We start from the raw sequence: 14,624 nt of genomic DNA, 5'->3' as shown, positions 1-14,624 counted from the left end.
AGTTGCTTACCCACTCTGCCTCATTTCTCCTATTTGTAAAATGAGAGTATTGCTTTCTCATCTCAGAGAGATGTGGTACTTTAAATTTTTTTAAAGCGCTTTAGGAACTTCTCATAAAAGGTGTTTATTATCTGCAGAATATTTGTAATAACTAGTAGAGGAGGAGGAGTATTAAATATTGTTGCTCAGCACTGTAAAATTCAGAAAAACTGAGTCCTTGCCCCAGTGCTTAAAATCTCAAGATTCTATCTTACAAACTTGTCACTCAAGTGAGTGCAGGAGTGGGACGTGAGTAGACTTATTTTAAAAGAGTAAGTGTATTTCATGACAGTTCTAATAAATGAGAGCTACACTTTCAGAATTGCTGGTGGTTTTTCCCAATATCCATATATTAATTATAGGTTATCACTCTGTTCACTTTACAGAACTATAGTGCAGTGCTTCTAACAGATGTTCACAGAGAGAAATTACTCTGAGCTGTTCCGACAGCTCTCCCAGACTGAGTGAGTCAAAACTAAACCATGCTAACATGATGTTCACCCTATAATTCAATTATATAAATAATTAAATTAAAGATAACTTTGGAGCATTCTTAAAATGCAATAAAATCATCATCATGATTACATTTTTAAAAAGCTGATCTCCCTTGCCCTTTAGGGGCAATTACAACAAAACAGTTGGTGTATGGAAGCCTCCGCATTGGGGCATGAGAAACCCTCTGTATTCAAAATGAAGGGGTGAGAAATACCTAGATAGCATAGTGGTGGTCACCTTAGAAATTCCTTGTTCAGAATTTTCATTCACTCCACTGAAGTGATTCTAGAGTGCTTCACATACCATTTAAAAGCTACGACTACAGTACTGAAGAACTCTAGATTTATTTTTCAGCTGGGATGTTCTATTGATCTTACTCAGGTTTGTATTTTAAACAATTAAAATTTGGAATTGTGATGTTAGATTGCTTAACTGGACACCTGAGAAATGTCATGAACTAGAATAGAGTGGTGATTGTTTTTTTGTAAAAAGCATCTTAATTTAAAAACAGGAGAAAGAATATTGGTGGCTTGTAATTCCTTAAGATCAGCAAATGTCTGCCCAGGGAACAGAAGTTTCTAGGAAATTGGAGTAGCTTTTAACTGATTGGTTATAATGCTGCAGAGTATTAAACTGTGGACTGAGGAAATATTCAGACTAATTTGTGACTCTTAAAACGTTTTTCTGAATAGGCTAAACCATCCAGCTTGGCTAAAATTACCACTCAGGTGCAATGAAGAAATAGTTGCTGAAGCCAGCTGTAACTTCCACTGCAATAAAGGAACAAAGCAGTACTTCCTTATTCTTTCCCACAAATAAAGGCTCTTGTTACTGCAGTGAGGTACAGTATCTCCAGGGGTTAGTAGCATCCAAAGATATTCACACCTTGGGGATTAGGCTCACTTGGCTGCACTTTATGCTTCATCATGCCTTAGGGAGGGCTGTTTATCTCACCCTACCCACCAAACTTGCTGGCACAAGAGTTCCTGATCACTTAATTAAGAATCCAAACTTTGAATGGTTCTTCCCACTTGGTTACAAACCTTGAAATTAAAATTCAGTACAACTGTCATATGAGTTTTGGTTTAGCAAATCAACATGACTAAATACTGTATGCAGAAGTGAATTTTTAAAGGGTTGTATTGAGGAACTCTGAGTAATTATCATCTGTTTGACTGAAATCAAGGTGGTGTGAATACAGAATTGATGCTGAGGGAAGTGGTGTACATATAGAAGTGATGTGGGGTAAGTGATGGAATAAACTTCTTTGTGGTGAAAGTCTATAATGATAATTACACTTCTCCATTGCCTTTCATGGAAAGATTTTAAAGCACTTATCTTCACATCACTTATCTGAGGCAGGTGGGTATTATTCTCCCTATTTTTACAGTAGCGGAGTCTGAGGCACAGAAAGTGACTTACACGGATTCCCTTGCAGTTTTGGAAAAGAGTTGGGATTAGAATTTAGTAGTTCCTGGTTACCAGTCCTGTGCTCACTTAGAATAAGTATTTATGGATATAATATGCCGTTTGAGAGTTGTGGCCATCCCAAATTCATGCTGATGAAAGCTTTAAAGCACACCAAATTATAATGTATTCCATATATGTATAATTTTTCTTGTTATTCTGTGATTTAGGCTTATGTGTGTGTGTATATATAGGTGTACATTTCTTTTGCAGGTGATGGATGATTACAGTGTGATTGGTCGCTCATTGTTTAAAAAGGAGACCAACATCCAGATTTTTGTGGGGTTAAAAGTCAAACTATCTACAGGAGAGGATGGAGTAATAGAGGGCGGCTTTGGACAGAGTGGCAAATTTAAAATACGAATTCCAGGTAAGTGCTCTCATCCCTTGGGCTAACAAAAACTCAAGTGTAGAAGACATCTATACTTTGTCCAAATGAAGGCTGATCCTGATTTTCACAAAAGGGAGCCAGTTGCATCATCAGTTCAGTCCAGATATATCAACAGTTAGTAGGTCCATTATTCTCAATGAGCTGCTTCTCCTGCAGTTAAGTGATGGTGGCCATGACGTTATCAAACTCTATGGGATGCAGCCATCCTGCTATGTATAAACAAACTCCGGGGTTGAAATCCCCTCCCCTTTAGTGCTCAGCAATGTGAATCATATTTTTCTGGTGTGTGGATTTCTATGTAAAGTTTCCAGTAGCATCATGGTGAGCAAAAGATCAGTGATGTGGGATTAAAACAAGTTAGCAAGAGATGGTGGTTCCGCATTCATTTTTATTTGTAGTTATTTATTAAATGCAACATTCAGGATATAATTCCTTAACTGTACTCCATATTATGCATATTATCTGATCTGCCTTGAAACACGAACCGCAATCTCTTTGATAAGTGGATTGTAGAGTTCTTGAGTGTGTCTGTATGTTTTGTAACTACTTTTGAATCTTCTGCTTTTGTCATTTTTTATGCTACAATAATTTTAGACCTTGGTGAATCACAATGAAGTATTTTTTGCCTTTAATATCGCAGGATGTTGGATGGTGGGCATTAGGGCTTATTAGATTTATTTAAGTGTTGTCACTGTAATTTTGCTTCCCTCATTTGGAAGTACTGGAAGTGTACTGGAAGTTGTTCTGGGTCATGACACCAATAAGTGCTGTGTTTAAAATTCAGATTGTAAAATAAGAGCGAATTAAGAACAATAATACTTTGCATTTCTGTAATGCCTTCAGTCCAAAGATCTGTGAGTGCTCTGCAAATGTTAACTAGTTAATCCTTACTACCCCTAATGAGGTAAGTGTTGCTTCCTTCTGTTATACAAATGGGAAAACTAAGACAAGAAGTTAAGTGACATTGCACAAGGACATAGCAATTCATTGATAGATAGATCTAGGAAAAGACTTGAGATCTCCTTATTCCCAGTCCTTTTTTCAAGACTGAACACCCTCCCCTCAATTTACAGCTAAAACCAGTTTAGTGCAGCTCCTATTTGGTTGGGCCATGGGAGGCTCTGTTCTTTTGGCTCACCTGGTGAAGTTGGTGACTAGACTTAAGAGGCTCCCAGTTTGTGCCTTGACTGTGGTAATGTGTTGGACACTCTCAGTTCCAGTTTTGCCACCAGTTGGCAAACTGCCGATGGATTTGAGACCCTAGTTGGCAGGCACGATGGCGACTTTAAAAATAATTTGCCATGGAGGTAGATGCATTTACTTTGCCCTTTTTAAAATTTGAAACCCTGCTACAGCACAGCATTGGGTTGTTGGCAAAAATAATGTAGCAAGCATAGGTTTGCTTAAGGTAGGATATGAAAGAATGTGTGAATAGATATTTCTATCAAAAAGAGCTCTAGATAAAAATGAAGGCAAAGTATTTGTGAATAAGTATTTGTGAATCTGATGCCTTTGTCAGTAGCCTTTCTTTTGGATCAAAGGGTAGACTTGAGTGGTGGACAGATCAGCTGTTCACATGGGAATGAGTCCTCTTTGATAAAAATGCTGATGGAGATGGAAACTTAGAGATGAATTAAAATTTAGGCATTAAAATTTAGTGAGCACTGTTAAGTGTGTCAGTGGTGATTGTTTATCGGACAACAGGAAAAGAATGTCAATATTTTGATGAAACTCTAGATGGAAAAAAACAAGTCCCGTATGGGGCAGGATGAAGCCTGATAGATTTCCTTTGCCAAGAGAGCCTCTGCCATCCTAGGAAGTAAAAGCGTGAGAAATGACTACCACCCAGTGTGTTCTCCATTTCTACAAACATTATAATTGTTTATTATGTATTAACAGAGTGCTCAGTACTGACCAAAACTACGAAGAAATAGTCCCTGCTCCAAGGTGCTTACAGTCTACACATGCTGATATTTTCCGATGTTGTACAGCAGATCAGATCATAGAACAGAGAATCCTGTCAGTTTCTGTTCTTCTTCTAATGAGTCTTTGTGTTCAGGTCATGTTAGAATTTAATAGTTTTACATGACAAAGGAGAATACTATAGCTATCTTTTTCTTTATCTTGAAGCAAGTTTGGGGGCTTTGCCAACCAGAAAGAAGGGGCAGTGGCCAAAGCAAGTCTCATAGGTGAAAAATATGCTTAGTGGAAAGTAAATTGGTGATTTTGAAACTTTTAATATACTTGGTTCCTTTAAGAATTTCCAAGATTTGTGTGTGTGTGTGTGTAGGGAGGGGTAATGGATATGATGCTGTTAAGTCAACCACAGTTCACATTCCTTTGTTAGGTCAGTGTTGCTTTTTTAATGTGACGGCATCCTGTTTGTGGGTTTTTCAAGTTTTTTTTATTAAATTTAACTGATCATATTCTTCTCCCACTCAACCTTCAGCCTTGCTTTCACTTACAGATTCCTTCCATAAAGAAATATTCTTAACCTTTCGGAAGTTCTTTAGTTAGCTTATTGAGGATTCCTTAACAAAGACATCTGAACCAAAAACAAACAAAAACTGCTTCAACCTAACATGCACAACAGTTAGTTTTGTATTATTTAAAACCAGTCTTGATTGCTGGAATGTAATTTCTAGAAATGGGCAGATTGATTGGATAGTTAAACTATGATAGTTTTGGGGTGGTTTTGTTGTGCAGAGATTTGTTGTTAAACCTCAGATATAGCTAGCAGAGGTTGGTAGCTCAGCTAGCTGGGAGAAGATTGATGCAGATATGGGGCAGTTGTTGTCTGTTGGATTGACTGGGTTGTTGGGAATCAGGAGACCAGTTCTGCTTCTGATTCTGTCACTGACTTTATGTGCAACACTGGACAAGATACTTCCTTTCTTTGTACCTCAGTTTCCCCCTCTGTAAAATGGGGTTAGTAACTATCTACTTAGGTAAAGGGCTTTGGGGGCCATGGATTAAAGTCACTATATAAATACAAAGAGTATTTATTGCCTTCCTCTAGATAAGACCACACCTAGAATACTGCATGCAATTGTGAGTGTCTCAGTCCTGGAAAGATGTCAGTAAATTGGATGGAATTCACTAAAGAGCAACAAAAATGATTAAGGGGCTGGTGGGATTGATTTACAAGGGAAAGAAGATGAAAAGAAATACATATAACTTGGCTAATTGATGATTAAGTGGGAGATATGATTAGCTACAAATATTTGAAGAGCATAAACACTGAATATGGAGAGGGATCTTTTCGGGTGGTCCAAGGAAGTAGAACTAAAAATAATAGTATGAAATGAAGCAAAGGAAAATGAAGCTTGACTATCAATAAAAGTTTCTTAACATAGATTTATGGGACTGTAGAATCATCTCTGCAGATGAAGTGGTGGAAGTTCCATCGCTAACGTTTCTTAAATATAGATTAGACCAAATGTTTGCACATACTCTATAAGGAAAAGCCAGTGTGGATAGAATTATAAGAACAAGACAATCTTAAAAAGTCTCTTCCATCTCTAATTTCTGTGATTATATCAGGGCAAAATTTATTCCCAGAATGGCAAGATATGGCATCCCTGCGAGTGGAGTGGTGGTAATGGCATCATAAGCAAAAGTAGATATCCCTTTGCTGACAGATTTGTAATTCTGTGGGGATGGATTGTGCAGCAAGTAAATGTAGTGCTTTAAGTGTGGAGGAAATGATAGGAGATATTAATCTACAGGGTGGCACTCATATTTATCCAAACCATCGTGCTGTGTCCTTCAAATACATAAAAGGTGTGATATGTACAGTGCTTTTCTATAAGATACATTTAGTAGGCTTATGAAAAATAAACAACATTATAAAGGTAAAGTTATCCCAGAGTGCTTTGCAAACTATGCACTGTGTGTGAGGAGAATTGCCACTGAAGTGCATCTCATTAATGGAGCGACACATGGCAACTGTTTTAAGAATGCACAGAAATATTACCCTTTAGTTAGGAGAAAGGAAGTGAAGAAATCTTTATTTGTTGAAATTTATTAACAAGTTTAGCAGAAAACATTGACCAACTGCCCTACTCTGGCAAAGTGCCATTGAATCTTTAATAACCTTGTGTTCATCTCATCTGGAAGACAGTAATTCCAATATTACTGTTCCACTAGCACCTAGATAGGTTATGGGATCAATTAAGCAACTCAAAGGAATGAGAATCACTTGAATAACTTGTTGCTGCACTTTGGGGTTTTTTGTTGTTGTTGTTTGGTTGTTTTTTTTAGAGGTTTCTCATCCACATACTGACTCTGTGGAACTCTGTTTCATTTGTGAGATTATAACGTGAGTTGGTGTGGCTCAGGTCACCAGTCAGTAAATTAGCTAGAGATATGCCCATTCCATTGTTTCTGGCGTGGTATAAAATTATCATCACATTTAATGCTCTTAAAACATGGTGGCTTTTATATCTAATTTGAGCACACTTGATATCGCAGACATAGTTCACTCTCATTTCTGACTCAACCTTAATCGGCTAATTGTTAGAAAAGGATTTGTCCTTTCTCTTGTTCTGTGGCACATTTGACTGCCGTTTTTCTTTTCTTTTCTCTTCTCTCTGCTCATTATAGTATAAATTGCTATACATAGGCGTTGTTAAAAAGCTACATTTTTTCTTAATGCAAAAGAAGCAGTGCATATCCAATAAATTCACAAGAGTTCAGCATGCTCCTGTGAGTGAAGTGGATAAAAATATATTAAAATGCATATTTTTCATAGGAAGATACAAACAAGCAAACAGAAATACCAGGTTTTTAAAATATTTTTTATAATTTTTTAATATTTTAATATTTTTGTATTAAATTGAATGTATTATTTAATATTACTTGTACCAATTCAGGGTGGTTGTGTTCTTCTTTTCTGACAGCAGATGAAGACAAAACCACATTTATTTGTGGGCATGCTTTCCGATCCCAAGGGTTTTTTTCTTTTTGATTCCAGTTCCAAGTATTGGCACATATGAAAGAACTAGTATAGTCCACATCTGCAGCCAAATCTTTAATAGAAGGGCGAAAGCACATAGAAGTTAACCTAAAAAGTTAAAGGTCTGACTTATGTCCACCTTCTTGACAGATGTTGTGCGCTCGCCCTTTGACTCAGAGGACGGAATGTGTATTTTCCAAGAATGCTGTCTGTGTTACTGCCATATTGGTAGAGGATGATGTGGAAAAGTGATCAGGACTAGCTGATGTTCTTTGTCCTGGAGACCTTACATTCTGGTGTGTAAAGCTAAATGTTGCAGGATTCCTAGTTTTACTCTGCCCTTGTCTCTTTCATATAAAAAATATGTTATCTTCCCATTATGACACCTCTGTAGCCACCTGTGACAGCAGAGGGTGCCACATATCTCATTAATTGAATAGACCTCCCAAGCTGAGTCATAAAATTGCCTACCATGTGGAGAGAGGTCATTGATGTGATTAAGAACTAAGGATGGGCACAACTATGTTTTGCCTAATTTCAATCCCATATGAACATTGTGGATTTGAAAGTTGGACACCGGTCAATTGTTTGGCATTCTTCTTAGGAGACAAGGGGATCAGAGTGGGCAGAGATTAAATAATAATATAGAGACTAGAGACATGTAAAGGGAGAAAAATTATAATGGAAAAATAGTCTATATATCATACGGATTCACCCATGAGCCTTACAAAAATTCTAGACTACTCCATGCTATGCCTATTGAAAATATCAGGAGGTTTCTTTTACAGGTCTCCCAGACTCCTGTACACTATTAATAGTTGGCACTTTTGGAGTACTTGCAGCTAGTTACTTTAGCAATTGTAGCCTGATTGATTATTGCAATTATAAAATTATTTATTGGGGTGCAACATCCACTAGTTACAAATGTCAGTTTCTTTATTCAGATGGATACTTAGAGTTAATTAAGATGATACTGGTGAAACACACACAAACTATACGAGCTTTAATTAAATGCAGACAAATATAATTGAAATCATAGATGAATCAATATACATTAGTATAAGAAAAAGATAAGTATAGTAAAGTGGTATCCTGCATAATTTATACGTAGTCTCACATTGTGCATATTTATGAAGACCTTTAGAAACAAAGAGGGAAGGAAATGCAAGTGGAGATCACCCCAAGAGGAAAATGCTGGGTCAGGCTACCTTCCAGATTGTCCCATGTTATCATCCTGGTGGTCCAACAACAGGTGGGATATCCACATCTTTTATAACCTTTTTCTATTCCACCCACACTTATCTGGGACCATGAGAACATATAAGTATAGCTTTCGAAAGCCTTTATGTAGACAGCTTGCTTACTTTTTGTGGGGGATCCTGCCCTATTGAATCCTTTTTTTGTGGTGTTATATGAAAATAGGATATTCTTCTTTTCTTAGGCCACATGGAATTCAGGCACTTTTTATGTCCATGCCTGCTCAATCTGAGTCCCCTTTTATTAAAAGAAAAAAAAAATTGCAAGCCACTAGGCCTCATGGGTTGCCTTCACTTCAGCATCAGGTGTGGCTGAGTAGCTTTTCAGTTGAGAGGAGAACACAAAAGCCCAAGGGCAAAGAAATCTATGTAAGTTGCATTTTATTTAAAAACTGAAGATTAGTTCTGCTTGTTCTTTCACAGTCCTCCTTCCCCTACCTTCTAAAACAAACAAAACCTAAAATCCTTAAGGGATACTTCAAGCATAAATCTCCTTTCCTCTTTGTGAAAGTTGGCTAGTGTAGTATGGGCTGAGGCTGAGAGAGGATTGTTGCCAGAGAAGCATCACTTCCCTTTATGATCCTCTCCTGAGCGGATTAAACTGTGGCAGTGTAAAAGTCCTGTTGACCACAGAGGAGCTAGAAGTCTGGATTGCATTTACATGGAGAAGCTGGCCAGAAGGAATCTAACCTACCTTGTAAGCACACGTTGACCTTTGTAGAGCTGAATATCCAGATTTATTGACCTTGGAGAGTATTGTTGGCTGAGTCAAAGCCAAGATTTATGCACTTTCCTCTTGATTGAAAACAGAAGTCAAATATCTGTAATTTTTTTATCTGGTGCTCGTCCTCTTCTGTGCTAGTATCTGGAAAATCTTGCCTCTTAACAGTAATGAGTGAAGTGCAGTAGGTTCTCTCTAAACTTGGAGCCTTGAAGAGTGATGCATTGATTTTAAAGATTGTCTTGACAGGCAGCTGGTCATTGTGGGTGAGAGTTAATAGGGTTTGTGAGGATTCTAGGACCATTATTCAAATATGGGATTGTAATTAGAACATTTGTTTAGCAGTCAGCAGTTCTAGGACTGAGTGGACGCTGATGGTGGAAATACAAAGCACCAGGAGACACGTAGTATTTATTGAGTGCATACCTCTGCTTCTGAAAAATGTGCGCAACAACTGAACTCCTAGGTAGGCCCAGAGGCTGGGTACCATGTAGACTGCTGTAGTGTGAGCTACAGAATACCTGCTGCTTTTTCTGCAGGTGATTATAAAGACATTTCTTTGAACAGTTGTGCAGAACTAGATAAAGCCACCTTTCTTTCTCCCCAGATACCCATTTTTGTGTTTTTGTGGAAAAGAAACCCCAAATATCATAGTGTTATCCACCCCCAGAAAAAACATAAAATCACCCCCCTAAAGATCATCACCTTCCTACAAGAAAGAGTTAGCAAGTCAACTGGAGGCTCTACAGATTTGAGTCATCTTGTACAATTCTAGCCCTTCTCCCCTGTATATCAGTTGTAGTCAGTGCACTCAGCTTGGAATTGTGAATCTGGGTGGTCCCTTGGAAGGGGAAAAAAAAGTAATGCTGCTCCATCACTAGCCATTAGGCGGTGCTAAAGAGCAAAACACACTGAACCCTTTTCCCCCAAGAAAGTGAAAGCATCTCATTGGTACCAGCTAAAATAAGCATGTACTCATCCTCGAACCAAATGTTTAGATCCATGGCACAGACTTCTGCTACTTGAACTAACAGAATGACTTCCAAGCAGGCTCCTTGTCCAATCTGTCTCCTTCCCCTTATTGGCTCCCAGTCTCTGCCCAGTGAGTCCCAGTTTGTCTTCCTGACTCCAGCCAGCTCCCGGTCCCCTTCTGCTCTCCAGTCCCCTAAGGCTTGTCCCAGTGTACTCCCTCTGTGGCTGCCATCTCTCCTCTTTCTCTCAGGTCAGGCACCAGCAGGGGGAGTACTGAGGGAACAGGAAGGACAGTGTCCTTGCTCTCAGTTCCCATGCCCAGCAGCCTGCAGCAGCTGGGAGGAACGATTACAGGAAAAATCCACTCAGCCCAAGGTAAGAGCATGTCCAGAGGAGCTGTAATCTTCAGGGAATTTAGCTTCCAAAATCTGTAAGTCTCTACTGAAAATATGTGAACTGATATTATTCAAAGGTTTGTAACTTGGCCAAATATCTATGGATTTTCACAGGGACAGCAAAGAGTGCATCTCTAAGGCCGCACAAAGGCTGTATCTCAAGTGCTTGCTCCAAAGCATGTAGGCACAAGACAAAATGGTTGTAAGAGTTTTTTAAAATGGGCAAAATATATTTTCCCCTAATCCCATTTTCAGAAACAGCTGAACCATTTTTCTATGCATCAGGGTGTATGAGGAGGCTCAGAGCTGGACTCTGACACGCTGAGGTGTGCAACCCCTTTTAGGTTCTTCAGACCCTTCTTCTTCTCCTCACTTGCACAGTGATTTTGCTGCAAGAAGTTCCTCCATGCTTGTGGAGGTGATGGGGGAGCCAGGTTGTCCCCAAGAAGCTATTTCTCAATGCCATGCCAAACTGTATTTTATCAACAGAAAAGCCTTCCTGAACAAATGCCAGATGATGGAATAAACTTATTAATGGAGTAAAAATTTTATATGTCAACTTTATGCATTTAACAAGTTTTTACAGGTAACAGCTTAGTGAACTGCTTTCAGGATGCAGCATGGTTGGATTAAACGGCACAAGGCTAGAAGAGTGAAACACTTAAGACAGTAAAGATCAGCTGAATTTAGAAGTAGGAAGTGAGGCAGCAGCCTTTTTTAGAGATGTTGCAGTTTGAGTCTAACTCTGACTTTCCAGGTACACTAATTTGGTTTGGTGACTGACTAATGGTTAGAGCAGGAGACTCAGTAAAGACTTGCGTTTTTTAATCAATCTATTTAGGCACTTATAACCTCCATCATCATAGTACCATAGCACCTCTGAAAAGCAAAAATGGCATCAATGAATTATTCTTTCATCCTTCTCTGTTAGCAAGAGACAGGGTGGGAGGCAGGTATTTGTTTATTTGGGTATGAAAATGGGAATGTGAGAGTAAGGCACTGTCAAATGGAAGCTTGGGAGAAGAAGTGGCATTGCATTTAGTTCAGAAACAGGTAAGGTAAGCGGTCATTCTTATTTCAGCTATATATCCCGTGCACTAAAGGCCAAATTCTGCACATAATTATTTACTTCAGTGTATTTATTTTGGATTTACACTGCTGAAATTGCAAATTTGGGTTTGGACTGGAAAGTGGGAGAGATCTACAGAACTTTTCATTCACTACATTGTTGTTATTATTCATAGAAATAATATGTATTGAAAACCATATCATAATACATATACCTAAGAGAGCAGAAGAAGTTGCACATGCAACCTTATTTTTGGCATTTCTTGACTTTCAGGTGTTTTACTTTGCAAATATAACACTCTTCTGTAGTTTCCTGTATGGAATTTATTATTTTAGAGAAAGTAAACAATTAGCAGTGTCTTCATTATTTGCCTAGGCAATTAGGCTAGCTTGTATGAAAACACAATTGGATGCCTCCTACAACGTTCCATTGAAAAAAGGGCATTTTCATTTTCTGTCATATTAAGTATAATTCAGCATGAGATCCTATATAATTTGTACTATATTCAACTCATTCAGTTTTCTCCTAAAAAGATCATGACAGGGCAAAGCAAGGGGTCTACAGAAATTTAACAACATATTTTCTCCATAAAACTAATCTTTCTAATAAAAGTTATAACTTATCTTAAACAATCATGAAAATCTTCTGCATCTCTCATTTGTATAAATGCTGCAGTGCTGGGAGGGAAGGAAGGACCTTTGTGGCTGCACAGAGCGTCATTGGTTTCAGTAGAGCTACATGTGTGTGCAAGGGTCTAGGGCAGATGACTGTCAAGAAGGCATTTTCTTTAGTAATGTTTAATAATTATTTTAAAATTTACCGATGACGTACACATATGTACAAGTAGAAGTGATGATTATAAAATGTTTAAATAGAAGCTTGGTAATAGTGATATTGCATTCAGAATTTAAATGTCATAAAGATAGGCCTGGTGACAAACGGAAATAAAATTTTTCTATTTCCTGTAAAAACATCCTTTGTGCTCCCTTGATTATGATTGTTCCCCCATTTCACCTTCCACTCCCACTAATGTTTCTTCTCATGTCTTTAAAGTCTGGGTACATTTTAGAGGTGTATGTCATTAGGACTTTTCGGAGCACATTTCCTTGTGGTTTTTAAATTTGTTTAAAGCCCTGACCGTAACAGTAGCCGCTGCTTAGTGGGCATTGACCTCTGTCATGTGACCTTGACCCAGGCTATGTGTATAGGTCCAGGAAATAGTTTGTTTCCTAACAGTATTCTTGTGTGTCAGACTTATATTACATAGATTCTGTCTTATACAGAACTCATCATGGTTTCAATGCCTACCAAAGAATAGGTAATAAACAAAACCTCATAGATGGCTCTCTGTTACAATATATCTTCTGTTACAATATTGTGCATAACTAAAGCATTTCCTGTATATAAATACAGTATAACAGTGGTGTTTAATGGCCAAGGTTCAGCGATAAAAATTGCTGCCGGAAGCATAACTTTTATTCCACAGGTATATTAGCTATCATCAAAAAGGAGAAAAAAAATAAATAAACCATCCTGATTTTAAATTACTTTCTTAGGCTATGTCTACACTGACGGTGGCAAATTTGCCGCCATCAGATCGATTTATCCGGTTCAGTTGAATGGCAGTGAAGACGCATTCAATCGATCCAGAAGTCGATCTAATAAAACTATCTACTCAAAAAGCGTAGCGCTGCGTCGATGGGTATGCATTTCCTGTCGGCGCAGCACAGTGGAGACGGCACGCTAAAGGGAACTTACGTCTGCTGAATTTCGCCAGCAGTGTAGAACAGGCCTTCATATGATGTCTGAGTTTATAATCTTGATCATAGGAGCTCTAGGCCCAGGTGAGTACTTATTGCACATAGTAACATGCTGTGGATTTTAATATAATGTGTTCTTTACCTCTTTTGAGTTTATAATCTCCCTTTCTAATCTGTTCTGCAATTGGTTGTCAAGAAACTCTGCTGGACAGTAGAAATTTAGATAATCTCAGGAATCTGCTTTCACTCTTTGCAACCTCTCAGCTACCCAACTTCATTCCACCTGTGCATTACACTTCTCTCCCTCTTGACCTCCCAACCTTGCACTTCACTCTCCCTTTGCAATTCATCTTTTTTACTTCCACAATCCCTTTCTCTGCCAATCATTTTTGCTTGCTTTAAACCCAAACTATCCTCAGCCCCAAGCACCTCTTCCCCAAACAATTGCTTTTAATAAAGTAAATAAAACAAATATTAAATACCGAACAAATGAGCTGGGTGCCTGTCATCTCCTTCATCACTTTGCCTGTTGCCTCATCTTTCATCTGTTTTTATTTTTGTAGAATGTAAATGAGGAAGAATGATCTTGTGGTTAAGGCTCTATGCTGGGCATTCAGGGATTTTCATTCAATTCCTGGCTCCACTACAGATTTCTTATATATTTTGAGTAAATCACTTAATCTCTCATTGCCTCAGTTCTCCATCTATAAATTAAGGGTAATAATACTTCCTTTGTCTTGTCTGTTTAGAGTGTAAACTCTTTGAGGTAGGGGTTCTCTTTCTGTTTATCAGTACAGCACCCAACACGTTATGATTGCTACTATAATAAAAATATTATCAGAAAAAGCTGTGATCTCATCCCTCCAGTCATCATCATTATGAATGGGAATAATTAATTCTCTCCCAACCTATTGCAATGGTGATATAGACTATGAAAAAAGGAGATATAAATGTGGAGAAGTTAGAGGGGATGCAGGGTAACCCTGTTAGTGCAGGGGAGAGGACATTTTTAAAGAACTGGAAATGTGCCAAAGCACAAAAGTTTCTGCTGACAGAAGGGAGCTGGGTATCATGAAGTGTGGATTTTCTTTTTCATGGCTCA

The 14,624-nt window shown here is 38.2% G+C and overlaps 1 protein-coding gene across 1 annotated transcript in view; it reads left to right on the top strand.

The window, feature by feature from the left end:
- The window catches only part of EEFSEC (eukaryotic elongation factor, selenocysteine-tRNA specific), a 157,870-nt gene that overhangs the window by 108,494 nt on the left and 34,752 nt on the right, over positions 1–14,624 (top strand). The window contains exon 6 of the mRNA XM_067544267.1: positions 2,215–2,371. Within this exon, the coding sequence (XP_067400368.1) occupies positions 2,215–2,371 (157 nt within the window). The remainder of the gene's footprint in view (positions 1–2,214; positions 2,372–14,624) is intronic.

This window comes from Emydura macquarii, unplaced genomic scaffold (assembly GCF_026122565.2).
Source record: "Emydura macquarii macquarii isolate MOO-44397 ecotype Brisbane River unplaced genomic scaffold, CSIRO-AGI_Emac_v2 contig_968, whole genome shotgun sequence".
Taxonomy (NCBI): Eukaryota; Metazoa; Chordata; order Testudines; family Chelidae; genus Emydura; species Emydura macquarii.
This window is presented reverse-complemented; position numbering and strand designations above follow the sequence as displayed.